Genomic DNA, 22,714 nt, shown 5'->3' on the forward strand with positions numbered 1-22,714 from the left:
AACAAGTGTTCGCCACCGAATATATCCTCGCGCAAATAACAAACAACCACCCGAAGCAAAGGCGACAGACACGTGTCGTTCGTGTGCCATCATGAAAAAAGAGGTGAAATGAATTTTCCGAAGAAAACCAAATATTGCGTGGTGATAATAATCACGATGCGAACGAGTTTTTCGTCTCATCAATATCATTTTATCTAAAGTGTTTTAATCTTACGAAAGAAATAATATAAAGCTTTCATGTGTTCTTTAATTCATCATTTTTGTTTGTGATAGCGTTTTACTTGTAAATCAGAATTTACATGCACGATAAAACATTCGACAAATCTAGGCAGCCTCACAAATCAATCAATAAATTATTATAATATGAACTCACTTACTAGAAACTTTCTCTTTTCTTCGCTTCATATAGTGATGCAGATAACATTAGTTTACAAGATAAATTAAGCAGCGAAAAAAAAATATTATCTAGACTAATTTTGAGTCGCTGAACACGAAAACAATATTAATTTTTTTGTTCAAAGAAGCGATTTTGTGATTTCGTCAAAAAACTTGTTTTTGAGCACTTTTTTAGTTTTTAGTTCAACATTTCGTGTGAAAATCATCCAATTAATTTAATCAATATACAGGTTGAAAGGTGCTGAGATTCCAAAAACGTATAATATGTTCCGATCATATGTACAAATTTTAGTGTTACAAGCGACTCAAATTAACCCTCTGGAAGTCGCGCAAATGGCCCACAGAACGAGCAGCCGCTGGTGCGCTAAGACGATTTCGCTAGATTTTGAGAGCAGCGTACACTCAGTGCACTAGCGCGACTTCCGGAAGGTTAAAAAGAAGTGAACTTTTGGCCATTTTTAAAAGTTACTCATTTTTAATTGATTTTTTTTTACCGCAAAACAAGTTTTTTCGGACCTTTTAGAATCTAAGATGGCAGATAATACGTTTACGTTAATTTTAAGCCTAATATCACTAACATCGGATGAGAAATGTTGATGCTATGGTGCATTGAGCGAAATTAAAATTTTGTAATTTAGCAGACCTTGCCCTGGTGCGGCTGTTCAGAGGGTGTAGCACTGGTATCTTAAGCCAGTCGTCAAATATTCGAGCCCCCATCGGGAAGGAGTCTCAGTGGGATCATAGCACTAGCCACGTAATGTTCAGTAAACTAAGAATCGGCTGCGAAGTCTGTTGAAGCAGATGACGAAAACTCCTCTAAGGGATTACGCTGCCAAAGGCTTTGTAATATCAAGACGTCGAAGAAACGTGTATCTGCACAGTTCAATAAATACCTACCACTTAATGGGATTAAAAAAATCGGCGTATTTTTTGCAAGTTTTAAATTCCATTATGGTCCGGCAGTTAATGAAATGCGATATCAGCGTTTTAGGGACGGGGACACAGTAGGGGACTACTGCTGGATGCAAACTCGAGAAGACTGTACCCAACACAAACGATAACTATCAAGTGTAGAAGATTATTTCAGTCGAAATTATGATTGTGGGAAAAATATATAGTTACAATTTTCACTCAGTGCTTCATACCATCTACATTTTTCATCCGATTATGGTGACCATTGGCTTAAAATGTATGTAAAAAGATTATCTATCACATTATATTATAAAAGAATTTTCTTCTCTCGTTGATTTGTTATAAAAAATAACTAGAAGGATGCATTTTTTAAAAAGGTCGAAAATTAGACTTTTTACTTTGGTCGCTTGTAATCATAATAAATGTACGTTTGATCTGTTGGGATTTTTCATTAGATCGGGTTTTTTTTTGAAGGAAATATTGACAAATGACTAAAAAAAAGTGCCCAAGAACACCTTTTCAAAGAAATCTCAAAAGTGCATCTTTGAAAAATGGACTTTGTTTTCGTATTCAGCGACCCAAAAGTGACTTGTAACATACCTCTCTTTTTAGCTTATCGCGATTACCTTACAATTTGAAAAATCTGTCACATTAGATTCTGAAAATATATAAAAAAATTCGGTAATAAAAAATCAGAGCAAAACCAAAGGTTTTTTTTTAAAAACTCGACCTTCTTTCAGGGGCGGCGAAACACTTTACGCCCGAGTGGGTAGAAAGCATAGGGTGAGGGGTCCATTAGTAAGGATTTTTCCCTTTTCGTAATGCACACGCTTACATTACATTCACATTAAATCACGTTCGTTTATGCAAATGGAATTGTGGTATATCGATGTTTTCAAATGTGTGTAGTGCGAGATACATGCGTTGCCAATCTAATTTTTTTTAAATGGTTCAAAATTTCGAGTGGGTAATTACCCACTCGGTTATTTTCGAGTGAGTAGTACTACCCTACTACCCACGCTTTCCGTCGGCCATGACTTCTTTGAAAGAGAAATTGAGTAGGGGAGACCGAGGAGGGTTGAAACATTTTTTTGTTTTTGTTAGATAAATCGACAAAAACTGTCATTCGATTTATATTTCTTTTCCATTTCTTATTTTTATATTTCTTACTTCTGTTTATGCTTCATCAAATTACATCAAAATAACTGGTACAAATCAATAACAAAGCATCAATATATCCTTCTCTATAATTTTTACGTGAATGACATTGATAATTGTATTGTAAGCCCATGCAATCTAAGACAACTTGCAGATGATGGTGTGGCTTCTGCCACAGGACCAAAAGCTATAAATTTACAATAACCATTGCAAGATAGCTTGGATAATTTATCAATTTGGGCTTTACAACTGGGCATCGATTTCTCTACAGAGAAAACAGAGTTGGTCGTTTTCTCAAGGAAGCGTGATCCAGCTCAACTTCAGCTTCAGTTGGTTGGTAGAACGCTAGGCCAAGTCCTGACTTTCAAATACCTTGGAATTTGGTTCGATTCAAAACGCACATAGGGAGGGTACATTCGGTGTCTAATAACGAAATGCCAACAAAGGATAAATTTTCTGCGAACAATAACTGGATCATGGTGGGGATCTCATCCAAGTGACATGATAAGATTGTATCAAACAACAATACTCTCAGTAATAGAATATGGGTGTATCTGCTTCCGTTCAGCAGCGAACACTCACATTATTAAACTGGAACGGATACAGTATCGTTGTTTACCAATCGCCTTAGGTTGCATGCAGTCGACCCATACGATGAGTCTTGAAGTACTAGCGGGAGTTCTTTCTTTAAAAGATCGATTCTGGGATCTCTCCTCTCGTTTACTTATTCGATGTGAGGTTATGAACCCACTGGTAATTGACAATTTCGAAAGACTTGTCGAGCTTCAAACCTCAAACCAGATTCATGACAGTGTATTTCAATCACATGTCACAAGTAATAACGCCTGCTAGGTATGTTCCCGCATACATCAATATATTAGATACTCCTGAATTCACTTTATTCTTCGAAACGGTCATGCAAGCGGAGATTCATGGAATTCCGGATCATCTACGCTCGCTGGAGATCCCTAGAATATTCACAAGCAAATACCAATACATACACTGCCTTAAAATATTTTACACTGATGGGTCACGAATCAGTGAGGCAACTGGTTTCGGTATTTTCAACAATATTTTTTCAATTTCTCTCAAACTTGCAGAACCCGCCACTTTTTATATAGCGGAACTAGCAGCAGTTCACTATAGTTTGCAAATAATTAATACTTTACCCCCGAATCATTACTGTATCCTCACTGATAGTCTCAGCACAATTGCAGCTCTACGCTCAAAGAGGATTGATAATCACGATCCATTCTTTTTGGGGAAGATACGAGAATTTCTGAGTAACCTAACAAGAAAATGTTATCAATTTACCCTAGTGTGGGTCCCCGCCCATTGCTCTATTGCGGGCAATGAGAAAGCTGATAATTTAGCCAAGATTGGTGCACTAGATGGTGAAATATATGAAAGACCCATCCCTTACAATGAATTTTATAGCGCTTCTCGTCAGAGGACGCTTGCTAGTTGGCAAACATCTTGGGACAATGGAGATCTGGGACGATGGCTACCCTCAATTATCCCTAAAGTGTCAACGAAGGCATGGTTCAAAGGATTGGATGTAAGTCGGGACTTCATCCGTGTGATGTCTAGGCTCATGTCCAATCATTATACTTTAGATGCGCATCTCCGTCGTATTGGGCTCGCTGAGGGTAATCATTGTGCTTGTGGAGAGGGTTACCACGACATTGAACATGTTGTTTGGTCCTGCACTGAATATCGTGAAGCCAGATCACAATTAGTAGATTCTTTACAAGTCCGAGGAAGACCAATCCATGTTCCTGTTAGATACATCCTGGAGTATCGCGATCCTCTATACATGGAACTTATCTGTCATTTTCCAAAAACAGCGTCTGTCAAAATTAAATTAAATTCATCTCCTCATACTCTCATCCAAGGCTAATCATTAGCCGATTAAAGTAGCCTAGAATATTCAGTTTTGTTTTGAGTTTAGACAATAGCAGAAAAAAAGTAATAAATACACTCGAAAATACAAGATCATTATGAAATACAACAATGTAAGGAAACAAGCAAACATTAAAGTGATTACAGTGTTAGTTTTAGACAAATTACTAGTATAGTTGAAATTTGTCTTAAGGATTTTTGTAATGTGCTATGTAAAAAAACGGACGTAAAAAGCTTTTGCAAATGCCGTGTCAAATAAACGTATGAAAAAAGCATCAATATATTGATTTTTGTAATAGTGTTCTCTTTGTTTCAACTCTCCTCATACCGAGGTAAGTTGAAATAGCGATGAATGTGAGTTGAAGCAAGTAACCTATATTATCAAAACGTTTTCTAAATCATAAAATTTTACAGTTGTGTCATTTTTATTCGTTCACACTCAGATAATTCCTTAAAATGGTATGCATTCTTATCATTATTTTCCACATTTTCCACATTTATTTTTGAAAATTAATCTTGAATATTTTGGTTACAAATGCAGGAATTTCTGCAAATATCCCAACAGTAATAACAGCAAAATACTTTACCAAACCACTTATTAACTACAACTGTAAAATCGAGAAATTTGATACCCATTTTTCATATATTTAGTTATGTAGTATTTTACAACCACTTTCACTAGAACATTCTGCATTCATTAAAATGATTGATATGACCAGTGATACTATTTATGACTAAAAGTGATACGGGTTTATGAAAATAGGTAATTTGGTATCCATGTCGGTAGTATTTGGTTCATTTTGAGTTATGGTCACTTCGCTTCAAGCATTAGAAGCTGATGGGAGTAAACAATTAGAACAAATGCATATTCCGTGGTTATAAATGACCTAGATCTAATAAATTGAGAACTTTGATCACGGTTTTCAATTTAGGAAAGAAGAATCTTGATTATTATTATTTATTCAGGAGCGTTAACGTGATCATAACATTACCATAAGACTAGAAGTTCAACATCGATGAGAGTTGGAACAAGGTGTTTCAATGCTCCTAGGTCGAGAAGTAAGGCTTGATCCACAATTTACAATTTATACTTCGCAAAGATAGAAAGAAACGCATACAATTCATAAATGTTAACTCTTAGACTACATAACAGTGAGACTTTCATGATCGAACATCACTTAATATCCTATTTATACCAATTTGAAGAAAATAACAAAAACTTTCTTTTGCTCATTTTTTATAGTATGTTTACCGTAAATACTCAACCACGCATTTAAGGTAGTTGGCGTGTATTGGAGGGTTTGTGAACACGATAGAATTAAAACAAATGCCCTATTGTTTTATCCCTAACAGTACTCTTTCGCTAGTAATGGGCACTGTTTCAACTCCCCTCTATTTCAAATCTCCTCGGTTTCCCCTATGATTTTCGCGTGCAGCTACTCAATTTTAATCTAGAAAAACAGAGAAGTTTGTTTGTCATATAAAATTCCAAACGATTTTTTCTGCTGAATTATTGTTTTATGAAAAATCATCTAAAAATGAGTAATTTCCAAAAATTACTTTCTTTGACTTTGGTTGCTCTTAATCCTAAATTATTGATATTTATCCAAACATATTATACGTTTTTAGAATGGGCACATCAATATCTTTCGAATGGTGAGTCGATTGTGTTGATCGGAAGATTTGTTCCTCAGATATTGACCAATAACTGCAAAAAGTGCTCAAAAACATGTTTTCAAAAAACCTTAAAAACGATTTAATTCGTTGGTCTCTCACCAAATTTTGCGCTGCGCCTAAACCGTTAACTTTGGAAGTATAGATTGTTTGAAGAAGTTCTTGCCTTTATAATTGTGCCTATACATATATATTTAGCTGAGGTGTAAATTCACCTTAAAGTGATATACGAAATTTATTTTCTGAACTAATCAAGATAGAGGTTTTGTGTAATCAGCAAAGTTGTTACAAATTTTACTGCATAAGCCATTGCCGAAGACACCTAACATCAATAGTTTCCAGTAATGGATCATTTTATATGGAAGACCCCTCCAAATTGGTCTTTTAGAACAACTTGTCTAGCCATTTATAAATAAATAAATCATCCAGAAAGTTATTTGCTTCCTATCTGTTGGAATTAAAAAGATATTCCTAATTTTGCGATCGATGTTTTAGGGAAACTTCCAATAAACCCGTTATCTACGACGCTGGTGGTTGAGTGGTAAGCGTGACCGCCACTCATTTCAGTTGGCCTGGGTTCAATTCCAGCCGTCGTTGTCGTTGAGATTTTTCTGAAGCGAAAAAATCTGTGGTCACGTCTTCCTTCGGAAGGGAAGTAAAGCCGTTGGTCCCCGGTCCATGAGTTGATGGATCGATATCTAGTCCAGATAGTGGTGTCACCTCTCTGGCGTCGGTAAAAGAAGATGTAGAATTCAACTCCTATACTTACTAACAAATATCCTCCTCCCGTGATACTTGTGGAGGGCGCAGTAGTATAGACGGTCTCTAGCAAAAGCAAGTATCGGACTAACCATTCCTTCCGCGATCTACGTTCGGGCCTGGCCGACCTAATAAACCGGTTAAGGAGCAAACAATATCATGAGATACAGAAAGTTCTGGGAAGCTCGGACGTAGCCAGCCAGGGAAAAACATTTTTTTTTTGTTGTGAAGTTATTTAAAGTGAAGTTATTTAAAGAAAATTGAAACGTGGCTTCAATGTTCAAAGCTTCACAGAAGAACTATTTTCCCCAAGAAAATTTTACTTTTCAAGACTTTTATTGATCATTACCAAGATGCCAAGAATTTTTTTAAAGTTTGTTTGTTTGACATCAAAGCCCTGTACCTTTCATACATTTTGAAATAAGTTGGAAACAAAATAAAACGTTTGTTCGTTTTGGTTAAATGATCAAAACCGATAGCAGAGAAGTTGGCCTATGACATCATACAGAAAACTATATTTGCCAGAATTACGATCAAATTGAAAACTCTTTGGCATGCTGGAATCTCTTGTTGATCACGAAATAGCTATTCAACAGGAGCATGGATGACTCTTGTCGAAAAACTTGTGGTTTGCATCAAACTATTTTATTTTGGTATCATTTTACAACGCTACAATAAATACTTTTAAATAGTAATCATTTATTGTTTGTTGAATATTCGATAATCGTAGAGGGAACTGATGTCCACTAGGAGGTTGTTTTCACTAGTATCTTGCTCGATTCTGTTCCCATGTACTGAGAAACGACAAAAGGGAACCTGATCTTCATTTCCTGTCTCTTTTTTCGATTTTATGTATTAAATTAGAATATTTTTTATCATTCTTTTTATCTATGCGTAACAAAGTTGCTTGCTTCTCTTTCTAGTAGTTAGAACAATATTGAACGACATACGCGTGAAATTGCTAGTATGTCCATCACGCAAAGTAAGGTTTTTACTTACAGTTAATGGTTATTTTAGGCCGCTCAATTTTTTTTCATATTCTCATCACGAATGCAATTAATGTTTTTTGGCTGTATCCCAAGTTTTATAATTTTTTTAGAAATTATGTGATGTTTTTCCTTTTGCTTATTTGTCGTTTCTAAGAATAATATTTGGATTAAATGCATTGCTAGACATTTGTTACGATTTGTATTGATATTTATATTTGTATTTGTCTTGTATACACCAACAGGTATTTCAAAGCCCCAATGGTGTCTTAATTCTAAATAAATTACTAACAGTCGAATTGACACAAAATGTCCGTTAAAATAATAATAACAATGAAGTTAAATAAATAACGACACAACAAATAATAAAGGAATCCGTTGAATTAACCGGGTTCGTTAAAGGTTCTGGAAAATAGTATAGCGACCTTTTGTAGGCCAGTAATGACTCCGTGCATACATAACACTAGTTCACAGCATTTCTGAACTAAATAAGGTGATAATTTTTAATGTGAAATCGTGTGCTGAATTCGAAAATGAAGTCCAAAAAAATTACAGTAGAACCGTTTTTGAGTTAGACTAAAAAAATGAATTTAAAATTTAAAGTACTTTTAGTAAAATTCATATATTTTCTGGTAAAGCGCATCGGTTCGAAATATAATTATGTTCAATTAAAGGTGAATGAATGTGCTTTTGGTCGTCAAAACATTTTGTTTTAGAGTAACTAATGGTTCTGACGTTATTTACGAGTCTATTGATCTTTTTTTCTTAATTTTCCCTCATTGTTAAAAAATATAAATGTTTGGTCAAGATTTTGAACAAGATAAAGAAATTCTAAAAATCATATTACTAGTGGAACTTAAATCCTGCTAAAAACCAATAAAAATTAGCTTTATCGGTTTAAATAGAATGAAAATTGTGAAAGTTATTCATTTTTTGTGGAATGGAAATTTCGATCCCAATATTTTCTAGGGTTTGTGAATCTGGGATAATATTCGACCTCGTATATCCAAATGATTCAAGTCTTCTGATATTAAGAACTTCAGGCGCAGTAGTGATAAGTCAACATAAAAAATTTTAATGAACAATATGCATAATATTTACATGTGTCCGACAGAATCACTGGCGGCTCCAGGGGGTGGCACGAGGGGGCACTGCCCCCCTATTCAACCAAACCATAGAGGATTCCTTAAGGAACATATAAAATAATTTCTGTGTTTCATTTGACAAATTTTTCGCCACACTCCACGCCTACCAGGAAATGCGTTTCCAAGATTCGAGATTTCATTTTTCAAATCGTGCGTCAGACACATTTTTTCAAGAAGGCGTGCCCCTCCCCCTTTACCATCCGGCTGGAGCCGCCTATGGACAGAATCGTATAGGTATTTACAAAATCCGGTGTAAGCTACACTCTCCAAAATGCATATCGCAGAATCAAAGGGCTCAAAAAGTTAAATGCTCTCACTAGTTTTATAAATGGTGACTTATCCCCCTTTTTCGTCACGTTTTATACTACTAACTGTTTATTTTTCGTTATTAAAACGTCTAGAAGTTTGTATTTTGAAATTATATTGGATGCACATAGGCTTCTACGACGTACCGATTTTACTGTCCTTCCCCACAAAACTTCAATATACTAGAATACACATCTAAGCGTAATTGCAAAATATTTTACGTTCTTCACATTATTCTGAAGTTCAGACTTTGAAATTTTAAACCTAAAATAAGTCGTGTTAGATATCCTACATAATTTCAAAATACGAACTGTTCTAGTAAGGAAAATAAATTATTAGTTTTACAATGCTTGACGCATGTATTGGTATGTAGTATCACATATATGAAGGGATTCGTAAAGTTTGTATGTATTTTCAAACGGGAAGAAATACAGTGCTGCTGAATTTATTTTGACTACTTTTTATAGACATCAAAATTTCATGCAAAATGAATAAAGTCCTGAATGAACGTAATTGCTGATATATGTTTTGGCCCCACTGGTTACACTGGTTTTGTGCCCTCCCCTATAAACCCTTTTCGGTGATACGTTAGCGTAATGTTCATGCAGATGAACCCTTTTGTTCACAGCAAATGAATATGTGACGTTTATTTTGATCCCTTTCTCGTTGTTGTGCTGTGGGCCCTCGTTCTCGTCGATGGTGAAAAGCATGCAAAAGGAATCGGGCAACGATGAACGCTTGTTGTCTTTGAATTTACTGTAGGGCCTAGTAGAAAAAATTAAGAAGCGAGCCAGGAGCCTGTTGTCGCCTCTTCTCTTAGGTTTGGCTGCACTTTTTGACAGTTCGTTTTGCTGTAATTTTTTAAAACCTTGCTAGTCTGTGTATAAAGTGCCTGTAGAGATGGCGAGTCTTTATCCAGAGGGTTCTTTAAATCAGTTGATCAGCAACAGTGAACCAGAAATGATTGTATAGAGATGCGCGAAGACTATAGCGAAAAGTTCCAATCGAACACAAAACAACAGTTCCAAGCGAGCAATGTAAACAAATAAGACGGAGTCAAGAAGTAACTCGTAGGGAGTATTGAAATTGAAATAAATAGAAATGCATGTAATAATGTATACATACGAAGAGTGCACATTTTATATACATAACTTTTAAGATACAAATAATGTACGAGTAAATTTAAACACATTTTAAACTTTATAAAGCCAGTCCAGTCCCTCATGTTATATAACTGGTAGATGCAAAGTCTGAACATTATAAACATATCGTCTTCCTAATATCGTGATATTCGTTATGAATATTCATTTTGAATGGCATCAACAAAGTGCCAATTATACGACAGTATTGATATTCCTGATCAATTGTATTTTCGATATATCCTCTCTAGTGCAGCGAAAACATTTACACAGGGTCAGTTACGTTAATCAATGCGTTTTTGAGTTGTATGATTGAGTATTTTGCGAAATATTTCTCAAAAGAATTTCGTCAAGCATTCATTAAAACAACAAGTCACTCGTTGTTTACACAAAACTCCTGGTTGCCAAAACTAACAGACAAAATAACTTGGTAAATCGTGCAACCAAATTTCCTGTTTTACTCTCCGCGTGTCTTTATATTTAAAACATCGTCTTTGCAGTGAACAAAGAGCACAGCAAATATGTCATTCCGGTCGAGCTAGAGGCTGCGGGAAGTAACGCTATGTGCAGGGTGGCCAGAAAGAATTTTCTAATATCGGTAGCGTCACTCAAAGTTTATCAGTATGCCGGGTTGTTGTCCCAAAACGTAATGTTGACATAGAATTGTAAAATACTGAAAACACAGATCTCAGACCAAATCCAACACAAACAAAGGAAAGTTGAGTAGGATGTGTCCAAAATCAATAAAAATCGGTAGTTTTCGGCAGGTATAACAAAATATCGGTAGTTTTGCCTTGGTCGTCTGTGAATCGGTAGGGAAGACCAAAATCGGTAGGACTACCGATAAATCGGCAGGTCTGGCCACCCTGGCTATGTGACTGCTTTTTTACTAAACACTTCATGTTTTACTTAATATTATGTATATTAAGAAAAACGTGTAAAACCAGTATGTATAACTGTCAAACTCAAGCCCGATAACAAGTGAAATGAACTCCTTAGCGGCACTGGAATCTCCGGGTAGTAAATCAAATGTACCTAAAACTAGATCGATTTCTGGCAAAATACTTATTGCATTGACAGGTAATAAATAATTGAGTAGAAAATGTTAGCATGTATTTTGTAATTGTAAAGTTTAGGAGGTATTGGAGTGGGTCTATCAATCGTATGTTACCCGTTTGTTGCACCTGCTTTACGAAAACACTGCCTGCCATACGTTCCGGCTACTACCAAGCAGATCGAAAATGTGTTGCTATCGGTAAGAGCGGCTAGCGGCGGTAGTAAGCTGCTAGATATCGGTTCAGGCGATGGACGAATCGTAATTGCAGCAGCTAAGGCACACAGAATCGAAGCTCACGGAGTGGAATTGAATCCATGGCTAATCTGTTATTCCCGACTATCAGCATTGCGAGGAGGTGTTTTTGATAGGACTAAATTTTTTAGAAGAGACCTCTGGAAGTTCAACATAGCACATTATGACAACATTGTAATTTTCGGCGTCGAGCAGATGGTAATTTTCTTCTACTTATTACGTACAGACTGTACGGAATATACCTATATACGTATTACAGATGAGTGACCTCGAACAGAAGATAACCGCGGAAGCACAGCCAGATTCAACGATTATCGCGTGTAGGTTTCCATTCCCAAGTTTACAACCCGTTCGCATAATTGAGAGTGGAATAGACACCGTTTGGGTGTACAAGAAGTTAAAATGATGTTAATTTGTTCAGACCAAAATATAAGAAACACTGCTTTAGTCAAGGCTGTCCATTGTATATAATCAACGATTGTTGATGCAATAAATAAATGTTTAGTAATAATTTATTTATATTACTGTATAGATTCAAATGACTTAAAAGCACTAGTGGAGCATAAGTATATTTACCGCTAAAAATGACTAAAGTCGTCACCACTTGATTATTCGATTATTATTCGAGAGATGTCCGATATGGTATCAATTTATTGCAATTCTACATTGATTTGTTCCCGACTTTGGTTCCATTCGAAGGGATCAATTCCTAGCTGAGATTTCATAACTTTCAATGTGTTTCCGATAATCTGCTTATGGTAGGCTAAACGCAGTGTGAACCTAAAATATGTATTATGACAAAACAGAAATTTGACGTAGCAACGAACTTACCCTAGTTTTAAATACACTTCTCTAATGTCTTCGTCACATTCAGAAGTCACGGTTTCAACTGTAAATAGTTGATTATCAACAGCATTTGCTAGTACTCGATTAATGAGATGCTCTGCAACCTCCCTGAAAGGGTACTTAGGGCAAACAGCTAATCGATATATCCAGCCAGAGTTTTCCAGTACCATATGGCTCTTGCAGCTAATAGTACCGATTATTTTTCGCCTCATTTTGCTTGCTTCGCTCTTATCCACATCTGGAATATCATCATAGAACTGTTCCACTTCCAACCCCTTGATTAGACCATTCAAGACATGCGGCTCATAAATTTCTGCTACCCAGCAGAGCTTAGTCCCTCCTCTAATAGCCAACTCGTTGGCCTTGTTGAAGTAACTTCCATAGGTTGTAAATAGAATAAGTCCCACTACTACAGGTATCGCTATGCAGCACATCAACAGTGGAATTCCAAAAAAGATGAACATGATGGCCCATACAATAACTATTAACTGGAGAGTGATCTGTCGAAAGAATAAATATTTTTAGTTGCTTCATATCACTATTTATCAATGCATATTGTGATAAGCAGATATTAAAAATCAATAAACAAGCATTCCCCATTAAAAAAAACCTAAAATGCATACCTCACGGAACAGACAGGACACAAAAGCATCCCATGCACCGGCCATAATGAAGTCTTTGACCACATTCTGACACTGAATGTTGTCTTGATTGGCTAGTTTTCGAATCACCACAAATGGCTTCATTTTGATGTAACATTCGACTAGGCGATGAATTAAAAAATGTAAATTAGAAGCACTTTTAATATTATATCAAACCCATACAAAACGACAAAAGGACTACGCAAACAAATAACATGCCGGCACGAAAACTGACATTGAGACTGAGACTGACAGAAAAAGGGCCAAGACACTTTTAAAATGCTATTAGGCAAAACACGCTGTGTTAAATAGCGTTACTTTACGAGCCCCAGCTCGATAGGGATGACAATTGGGCCATTATGCTGTTTTTTATTTTTTCCAATGCAACTGAAGTTTAAGATACGTAATCGAACTTTTTTTCGCCTTTTTGTACGCAAAATAACAAATAAAATATATTTTAGCAAATTGAATTATTACGACCGCACTTTTAGTTGAACTACCTTGAACCTACTTGCTTTTGCTGGGATAACTGTCTAATATGTTAACCCATGTGACTAAATTATATTTCTCTGTCAATGAAAACCGATCATGTCAAACAAAAATGTGTTTACATTTTCGTAGAAAATTAATTAAAAATTACACGGTGCTACACAATAAAAACAATTGAATTACTTTTAAAGTGGTCTGCTAAAGGTTGTAGATCTCGTCAAATACAACACAAAACCACGTTTGATCAATTTAATACACCATCAAAACCTCTGTTTTGAAAAGAAGAAATGACCTTTCCAACGGTATGCTATGTTATGCTCTTTTGTTAAAAGTACTATGCGGTTTTCGGACAACAATATAAAAGTATCCATTATTTTGCGATTTTTGATTAACCTTAGAACGTTCACTTGCGTTTTCCACCCTAGAACGTTGCACTGGGGTATAAACGTATTCTACGCGTTTGATAGCAATTTGCGCAGGTAACATTGCTGAAGTTTACATCGAAAATGTTTCAAACCAAAGACGTCGTTTATGTTTAAAGGTTTGCACAGAGAGATGCCAAATCTACCAATCGTACAGTCAGATGGCCACCTATCGTGCAAAGTAAACAAACATTCTTCTTCAATCGACTAAACAAGACACTTTATTGTACCTTTATGTAACAATGTACTATAAATTACATGGAAGAGTTTTATGAATAAAGTGCAGTAAACCACGAAACAGTAAGTTTTCAATTCACTCCGTATGGATTTAACTCGGTTGAAGTCACTTAAAGTTACAGCAAAAACTTTGGGTGCCAGGAAAACAGAAGTAGGCATCATTTTATGAGGTGTTGCGCATTACTCTGTACGGGACTCAATAATACTACAAACAGCTATCTCAAACTCAAACTTTCCTACGGTTCATGTACGTACGACTGGATGTTGTTAGCTCGAATCAAAACTTGTCGAAAGTAAACAAAATTCATTTCATATCGTCAACCTGGCGCCCAGGTGGTGAAATCGTTAGAATTCAACGGGGTGCTGGAGCGTTGCCAGAAAATTTTTATTTCCAGATTAAATTTTACTAAACTTCCCAGTTAAGCTCAGCCGGAATGCTGGCTGGTTCTAATTCGTATTCCGACTCCGGTGACACAACCGATTCTAGTTAGAATATTTAAGGGGTACCATTTCGATGTGGTTAGCCGCATAACCGAGGCCTAGGAACCGAAGCGGCGCAAAGCCGCTGAGGATCCAACGGTCGAGGTGGCCACCGACCCGCCGTCGGAAGCAAGCGAACCTGTGATCCACTCGTTTGCCCGGATTACTCAAACATAGGGGCTACCCCTAGTTTTAGTCCGACTGAGCGGTAGCGAAGTCGGACAGCACGCCCAAAAGCGATGTGGCGTAGCCACATTGGGTGTTGGACACAAAATAAAATTGGCAACGCTAGCAAAATGTAAACAGAAATGAACACTCCGGATGAACCTATCGTCAATTGACATTACGACGAGTTTTGATTCCAGCCAATAATATGGGCCCAGTACGTGCACGTCACATGACACAAATACTACATCACTAGCTGGTGAAAAATAATAAACAAAGACAGCAAAAGCAAATGGGATTGTTTTCAACCAAGAAACTGCATTGGTGTTCCTGAGACCAGTCGTCAAGACTCAATGTGGATTAGTTGTGTCGTGATGAACTCGGATACTGTTGGATCCGCGTTTAAAATCGGCGAACTCGTTCTAATTATTCCTGAGTAATTCAAAAACTTGTTTCTAAGACAGTTGAATTCGTAATTGTGATTTCCACGGATATTCAAACGACACTGATGTCAACACGCCAATTACTTTAATAAAAACGACTTTATTTCAACGAAAATATGTTTATATGGTAAAATACAAGTTTACTGAGGTCCGCCCTCGAGTGATAGCTTGATATTAACAGCCTGATTGGCTCGTAACCCTGTTATACGAAGCCTAGCAGAAAATTGCATAATTGTAGAATATAAAAATTGAGATATACAGCGGAAGATCTAACGAACCTAATTTCCTGCTGTTTCGTCTATCATTTTTTTTCATTTCCTGTGCAGTCAATTGATAGGGTTGTACTGTTATAAATTAAGAAGGTTATCTTTGCGGGGCATATGATACATTTCCCTTTTTTGGTTCTTCTACTAACATGTACTGGGCAACAGGCCCGTGCAAAAATGATGTCCCCTGACCGTGGCTCATCTCAAGGTGAGATGGATGTCGAAACAAAATCGGCTGCTCAAGGAATATCCAAGCTCTGCCACCGGGTCTTACGTGATCTTCTTCCGGGCCAAAGGTAAAAAGTGTATAAATTTACTGAACATTTCTCGAGCTCTGACGAAACAGTATTCAGCCGTGACAAAAATATTGAAAATTCACCCCGATAAGCTTCGGGTGGTGGTAATTAATTTGAATCAGGCAAACGATCTTGCTGGCTACGGAGCCTTTACGAAGAAGTACAGAGAATATAAACTAGCTAACAGGACTGAAGTCTGCGGGGTAGTCTCCGATTCGAGTCTGAATTGCGAGGACCTGCTGACACATGGGGTTGGCTGTTTCAAAGTCTTCCCAGCGTAAGTTGCAGCTGACGGAAAGAGGAAATATGTCAACTTAGACACCTATCGGGTGACCTTCGCCGGGTCTGCCCTACCTAACCTGCTCTTCGACAATATTCGACTACCTGTTCGCCGCGGGTCATGACCTGTACTAATTGCAAATCCTCCCATAGTAGCAATAAGGTTCGTTGTGGGAAATGCGGTGGGAATCAAGTAGATGATTCCTGTGGAAAAGATGTCGAAAAGTGTCTCTACTGCGAGGAAACCCAAATCTCCAGAAATGTCCCGCGAACAAACAACGGGAAGAGAAGACGTTCTAAGCGATCTTTTGCAGAAATGTTAAGAATAGCTACGCCACCGGCCTCTACGAACATCCATACTAACTTATCTGCTGATGACGGCGACTGCGATGAGCCCCAGGAGGGAACATCTTCGGCTGTACCTAGAAGCAATAGAAAAAGGAGGAACATTTCCTTTCCCAAGCTTTGTTGTAAAGGCCAGAAGGTGTCTCATCAAGGACTCCCGAAAATAACTACTCGAGGAAGTACAGGCGCAAAACCAAAATAAGATAACTGTAAATATTTCCTAAAAACTATTACTATTGAATTCCTTGTTTTAAAATTTTTCATAATTTTCTTGTATATAGAATCTTATTTCTAGTCTTAAGATAGCTGTAAAATTTTTCTCTTTTATAAAAAAAATATTTCAAAGTTGTAACCTCCTAGTTTTAAAATATCCAAAATGTAAGAAAAAAAGAATTTGGCACCGCCAAGCTAACGCATTTGTGCCTATCAAATAAACGAAATGAATATAAAAAACCTGTTTTAATCCACCTAGCGGTGCAATTGTGCCTTTCTCATTTCTCTAAACTATGGCACGGAGACTTTTTATGTTCAACATAATCGTGGAAATGTCCATTACATTCTTAGTACACTTTGCACTTATACACAATGGCATGCCAGCCACGAACTTGATGAGCTACGTGTCGACGGTGAAACACTTGAAACAAAAAAATATCATACTTCATTAGCCTAATCAGCATTAGATCAATGTTATCTGCTTGCTAACTCATTTTGTCATGCGGGGGTGGGTATGTGAGGAGGGCGAAAGTCCCATGAACGAACGACTCCCCAGCTTAAATTGGTATGCTTTGTAATGTAGTGGTGGTTTAAAGATGATGGGGTTGAAAGGGAGGGGTATGAGGGCTGGTTGGGGTGGTGGTCTGAGGGGTGATTTAAGGAGATTTTTAAAGGAGGGGCGCGAACAGTAGAGGGGGGGTGTAACCCCTCTCCGTAAACCATCAACTACGCCCCTGTTAAAATCCAGAAACCCTAAACGAGTCGAAAAAAAAATTTGGCCGGGATTAGGTTGACGTTTTTCAGAGTGATTGCATAACCTTTCTATATGAGAAAGGCAAAAATGGGCCAAAATCCAAAAAAGTGAATCGTAGTCAAATTTTTTTTTCGAGTTTGCATCAAATCTCGACGTTTCATGCACCTTGAACACATTTAGCATCAAAAATAAAAATTCAGTTTTTAATTTTTCCTATAGTTTATATGAGAAATTTCTGTGTGGCCGCACTCTGAAACCCGTAATTCCGGAACCAGAATTCCGATCGATCCAAAATTCAATAGCAGCCGATGGGAAGGTTGCACCTTTCATTTGAGACTAAGTTTGGGCAAATTGGTCCAGCCATCTCTGAGAAAAATGAGTGACATTACTTGACACATACGCAGGGCCGCAGAGAGAAAATACGGGCCCGGGGGGTCCAACGTACGGGCCCCCACCACTGTGTATTGCCTGAGTACAAAAAAGTCAATGTTTGAAATTCATTGGAGTTCACTGATATTATGTATAGTACACTGAAATTTTATATTTATGTACCATCTTTTTGCTTTAGTTGTAGTGCCAAAGAAGGAAAAAAAGTAGAGTTGTTTATACTTTGGGAGTTTTTAATACCTCTTCAACAGTTTTGGTGACTTTGAAAAGCGCCATTATTGTTAATAGTAATTATAAAAGTAAGGAAATGGCAAGATTAAAAATGTAGTAATTACAAAAATTAAAAATATCTAAACGGCGAGCAACGGCAAAAGATTAAAAAAAGCAATAGGAAAACTAAATATTAAAAGAATGTGCATGGTAATGTGTTCGAGTGCGGAGATGGGGTCTTCCAAACGTCTGTTGCAGGCAAGTATGCGCACTCTTCGAACCATTCACTTCCTGTAATGTCAATCGCTTCTAGTGGCTCGAGTCAATGCACCGCGAATGTTCCTAGAGCTTCCAACGCAGCGTAAAGAACATTGAATGCCAAGTCATCTGACCGCCTGTTTTCGATATATTATCAGAACGTCAGAGGCATACGGCTAAAATCTCCCGACTCCGCTTGCAGCTATCCAGTTACGATTACGATGTAGTCGTGTTCATTGAAACTTGGCAAATGTCAAAAAATGTTTAATCGAGAAAAACCAAAACAAAACCTATAAAAAATTGATAAAGGAAAACAGGAAACTAGAAAAACATATTGCGAGATTAAAAAAGTCGAACATTATTGAACAAATGGTGAAAATAATGAAAAATCGATAGGAAAGTAGGAAAAAAATTTAGTATCAATGAAAATGAAAAAAAAAATATAAAAAGAATTCAAACATTAATATAAAAAATGCATAAAACTGAAAATCTCGATAAATCAAGAATAAAAAAAATTATTTAACATTAAGAATAAAATAACCATAGAGAAATTTAATAAAAATGGACGAACCAGAAAATTTTGAAAAACTGGAAAATTGAAATGATAAAAAGACGAAAAAAGTAAAGAAAATTGGAAGTATTGAATAAAAACGGAGCAAACAGACAAAATGGAAAACAAAAAATAGTAGAAAAAAGCCAACATGTTATACTATAGAAACACAAAAATGAAGATATCAACACGAAAAAAATTAATAAAATGGATATTATTTAATGAATAGAAAAAGCACTAGAAATGAAATTTGAAATAAATTCAAACAACGAACTAAATGTAAAATTAAGAAAAAGTGCGCATAGTATCATGAAAAGATAAATCAAATGTTTTTTTAGGAAAATAAAAAAAAATTCAATGTTAACGTATAGGAAAATGGTCAACAGAAAAAGTACTTTCTAAATAGGTTAAATGGAAAACATGAAGAAATAACAATAACGAATTAAATCTTAAGAAAAAGTTATAAAAAATAAATAAAATTGTATTAAATGAACAATGGGAAAAATAAAACTACGATAAACGGAAAGCTAAAAAACTAGAAAATGAGGAAGAAAATAGGTATAATAAATGTATGCAAATAGATGAAAAAGGCAGAATCTTACAATTGTAGAAATACAAATACAATCCACAACTTGAAAAAATAGATTTTAACAAAATTAAAAAAATCCATGTAGGAATAAAAAAATGAGAAACATGGATCAAATTTCAAATAAGGGTTTTGGTTGGATTTTACGCTATGCTGGATTCGAAAACATTCATAATCATATAAAACATGAATTATTCTTTTATTTGTGTTGGTGTGTTAGCACACCTTAAAATATTTTACAAGAATGTTGTAACTAATTTCTAGAAAATAGTTCAAAAATAAAAATAAAACCGTTACGTTCAGGAAGCGACGTTCAAAATCTCACGCTCACTCCTCCAAAACGAAAAGATTTTGTATGCGGATTTAACTTGCTACATTAGCTAGCTAATCTTGCTAACCTAGTTGATTTAGTTTGGTAGCAGAGTAAAATTATGAAAATGTTGATAAAACGCCGTATTTGAAAGAATTGTAAAACGTATTTATTTTTTCCATCCCTGGCCTCTTTGCAAGGGGAGATTGGTAGTCGAAAATCGCCGAAAACAGCTACGTCATTTGAGTACGATTCCTTGACAAAAATGTTTCGGTATCATCTCGTATCTGAATATGATTTTTTATGGATTTTGTAACAATGAACGGCAAACCAAATATTTATTAAATTTTAAATATAAATTTTTGGATTAACATCGAATTCTTTTGGTATATCAAGAGTTTTTGTTGACTCATTTGACCAATTGAGCTCTGAAATAGAGGTAGGGTTACCGCCTCTAGTGGTAGTTTGACCAGCAGAATTTTACTGAACAGGGGATAGTCTTCAAGACACGTATGGATATTAAAGTAGGACATGGTTACATGAAAAAAATAAAATTTGTCTCCGAGTAACTTTTTGGGTCCCATTTAGCTCCCAGAACAACTCTGCAAATTTTTAGCTCGAACGGTGAAACTATATTTTCGCGCCCACGGTTTAAAGTTTATATGGGATTTCGTATGAGAAAATTATCTTTTGCAAATTAATTCTTCCAAGAGTCGCCCGTTATCTCCTAAAAATAAACAGATGTCTGATTTTTATAGGAATTTTGTCAAGGAAACAAAGTCTAGAAGACTGCAAAACGATCTGATGCTTGTGACAAAAGTCATTAAGCTAAAACCGATTGATGCCCTGAAGATTGATGTAAATTTCACTTTTCATAGCATCACTGCTTCTGACGGTCTTATTATATACAAAAATTTTAACTTTCTCTTATTATGTACAAAAGAAGCCTCAATTTATCCCTCAAAACCTTGCGAAGTGGCCAAATAGTATTGATAAACGATTTAAACACGTTAAGAGAGGATTAAAACAAAATTGCGTATAATTGGACAACCAACAGCAGTGGTGCTAGAAAAAAGGAATATTTTATCAATCGTCAGAATATCAATCGGTTTCAGCTTAATAACTTTTTTCTCAAGCATCAGATCATTTCGTGGTTTTCTAGACTTTGTTTCTTTGTTAAATTTCCTATACAAGCCACGTAACGATTTCTTTTTAGGAAGTAATGGGCGACTCCTGGAGGAATGATTTTGTAAAAGTTAACTTTCCTATACAAAATCCCATTTAAACTTTAAGCCACCGATCGAGCTAAGAATTTGCACAGTTGTTCTAGGACCCAAATGGTACCTAAAAAGTTGCTCGGAGTTGGAATCTATTTTTTGTCCCACCCTAATGGGTATGCGTTGAAATCAATTAGAATTTCGAATTAAAGTGATCTCGACACGACAGAATTTTGAAGCGCTTCCATTGCTTTTTATTTTATAAAACGCTTAAAAACAAATAAATATGCACTGTTTTATTTCCTTTGTAGCTCGTAGCACTAGGAGGAAAAATATCATTTTCTTCACATTCACCGAAGAGTGTAATGTTTTGGTAAAGCACACCACCTTTCTGTGCCGTTGACATTTAGTTGTATGTTTTTGCATTTGTTAACAGTTTTGTTGGTTTAGTTGGATGTTGTAACTGATGTTGCTTTCTCGGATATTCACAAAAAATCCAAAAGCACCAACCACTCTCGCTGTGAAGGATAACCCGAGCGAGCTTTGCTCTGCTCCTCAGTAAACAAACACGGGGTGTGAAATCACACTTCAGTTTCTTTCGAGAATCTGAATGACAATGACACTTTTAAAATAATATTTGTCAACGCCAAGAGGGGCCCTCCTTAACAATTGGGGCCTGCAACCCGAGGATGATGTTTATGAGGACTGGGTGCTGGTCGATTCCTGGTAAAGAAGGGCAACACAAAATTGCAAAATAATCCAATGGATTCTTCCGGGCGAATTCGGATTTACCTGAAAGAAGACACGGAATTCGCCCCCAAAACCGGGGTTTTTTTCTTTCAATAATTACTTTTGATATTAATCCAGCGGTTTCGAAGATTGGAAATTCAATAAATAAAAAAAAAAACAATTTCAAATTGGCGAAATTAATCAAATCATTTAATTGGTTAACCCTTACAAGTCTGATCATGTTTTTGTTTCGATTATAGAAATTTTAACCTTAAGGTCATAGGTTCTTCATTCAGGTTAGGAATTTTACTATAGCAAATCTCTATTCCTGTGTGCAGGATTGGGATTCGACCTCAGGTGAGCTGCATACATGACATTCAATGTACAAATTCCGCTATGCCCGCTCGAATCTGATCTTGTTTCGATGCGAGAATTAGGTTGGTACAAACAAAGTTGATATCAAATATGCAGTAGTTTAGAATTTTCGCTATTCTAGTTACCTCATACACAAGATATTGAATTTTTAATTGTATTCTCAAATAAATTTTTGTCGAAAAAGTATTTGTCAAAATTTTAGTTTCTTTTAAAAATCCGGGCCCCCTTCAAAACTCCGGGCCCGGGGGGAAACACCCCGGTCCCCCCCCCCTCTCGACGGCCCTGCACATACGCACATACATACACACACACACACACATACACACACACATACACACACATACATACATACACACACACATACAGACTTTTTCCGATCTCGACGAACTGAGTCGAATGGGATATGACACTCGGCCCTCCGGGCCGGGATTAGGTTGACGTTTTTCAGAGTGATTGCATAACCTTTCTATATGAGAAAGGCAAAACCGAAATAAGTCGCTCCCGGTCTCAGAAACCTGCGCTCAGAAAAG

At 36.3% G+C, this 22,714-nt stretch overlaps 2 protein-coding genes across 4 annotated transcripts in view; one reads left to right on the plus strand and one right to left on the minus strand.

Annotated features, from left to right (window-relative positions):
* Positions 1-11,319: 11,319 nt before the first annotated feature.
* LOC131677811 (ATP synthase subunit C lysine N-methyltransferase) lies at positions 11,320-12,294 on the plus strand. Its single transcript, XM_058957870.1, has 3 exons — positions 11,320-11,457; positions 11,514-11,884; positions 11,946-12,294. Exons 1-3 carry the CDS (start codon positions 11,364-11,366, stop codon positions 12,090-12,092), a joined length of 612 nt encoding a protein of 203 aa, XP_058813853.1. The 5' UTR covers positions 11,320-11,363; the 3' UTR covers positions 12,093-12,294.
* Positions 12,212-22,714, minus strand: part of LOC131677810 (uncharacterized) — a 190,274-nt gene continuing 179,771 nt past the window's right edge. Inside the window, exons 1-4 of one of the 3 annotated variants that reach the window (XM_058957867.1) lie at positions 13,357-13,407; positions 13,156-13,295; positions 12,518-13,032; positions 12,212-12,466 (exon numbers count right to left, since the gene is read on the minus strand). In XM_058957867.1, the coding sequence (XP_058813850.1) occupies positions 12,337-12,466; positions 12,518-13,032; positions 13,156-13,295; positions 13,357-13,390 (819 nt within the window). In that variant the 5' untranslated portion in view covers positions 13,391-13,407 and the 3' untranslated portion in view covers positions 12,212-12,336. Of the gene's footprint in view, positions 12,467-12,517; positions 13,033-13,155; positions 13,409-22,714 lie in introns of those variants that run through there. The other 2 variants (XM_058957868.1, XM_058957869.1) reach the window with 2 other exon arrangements.

Source organism: Topomyia yanbarensis, chromosome 1 (genome assembly GCF_030247195.1).
Source record: "Topomyia yanbarensis strain Yona2022 chromosome 1, ASM3024719v1, whole genome shotgun sequence".
Classification (NCBI taxonomy): domain Eukaryota; kingdom Metazoa; phylum Arthropoda; class Insecta; order Diptera; family Culicidae; genus Topomyia; species Topomyia yanbarensis.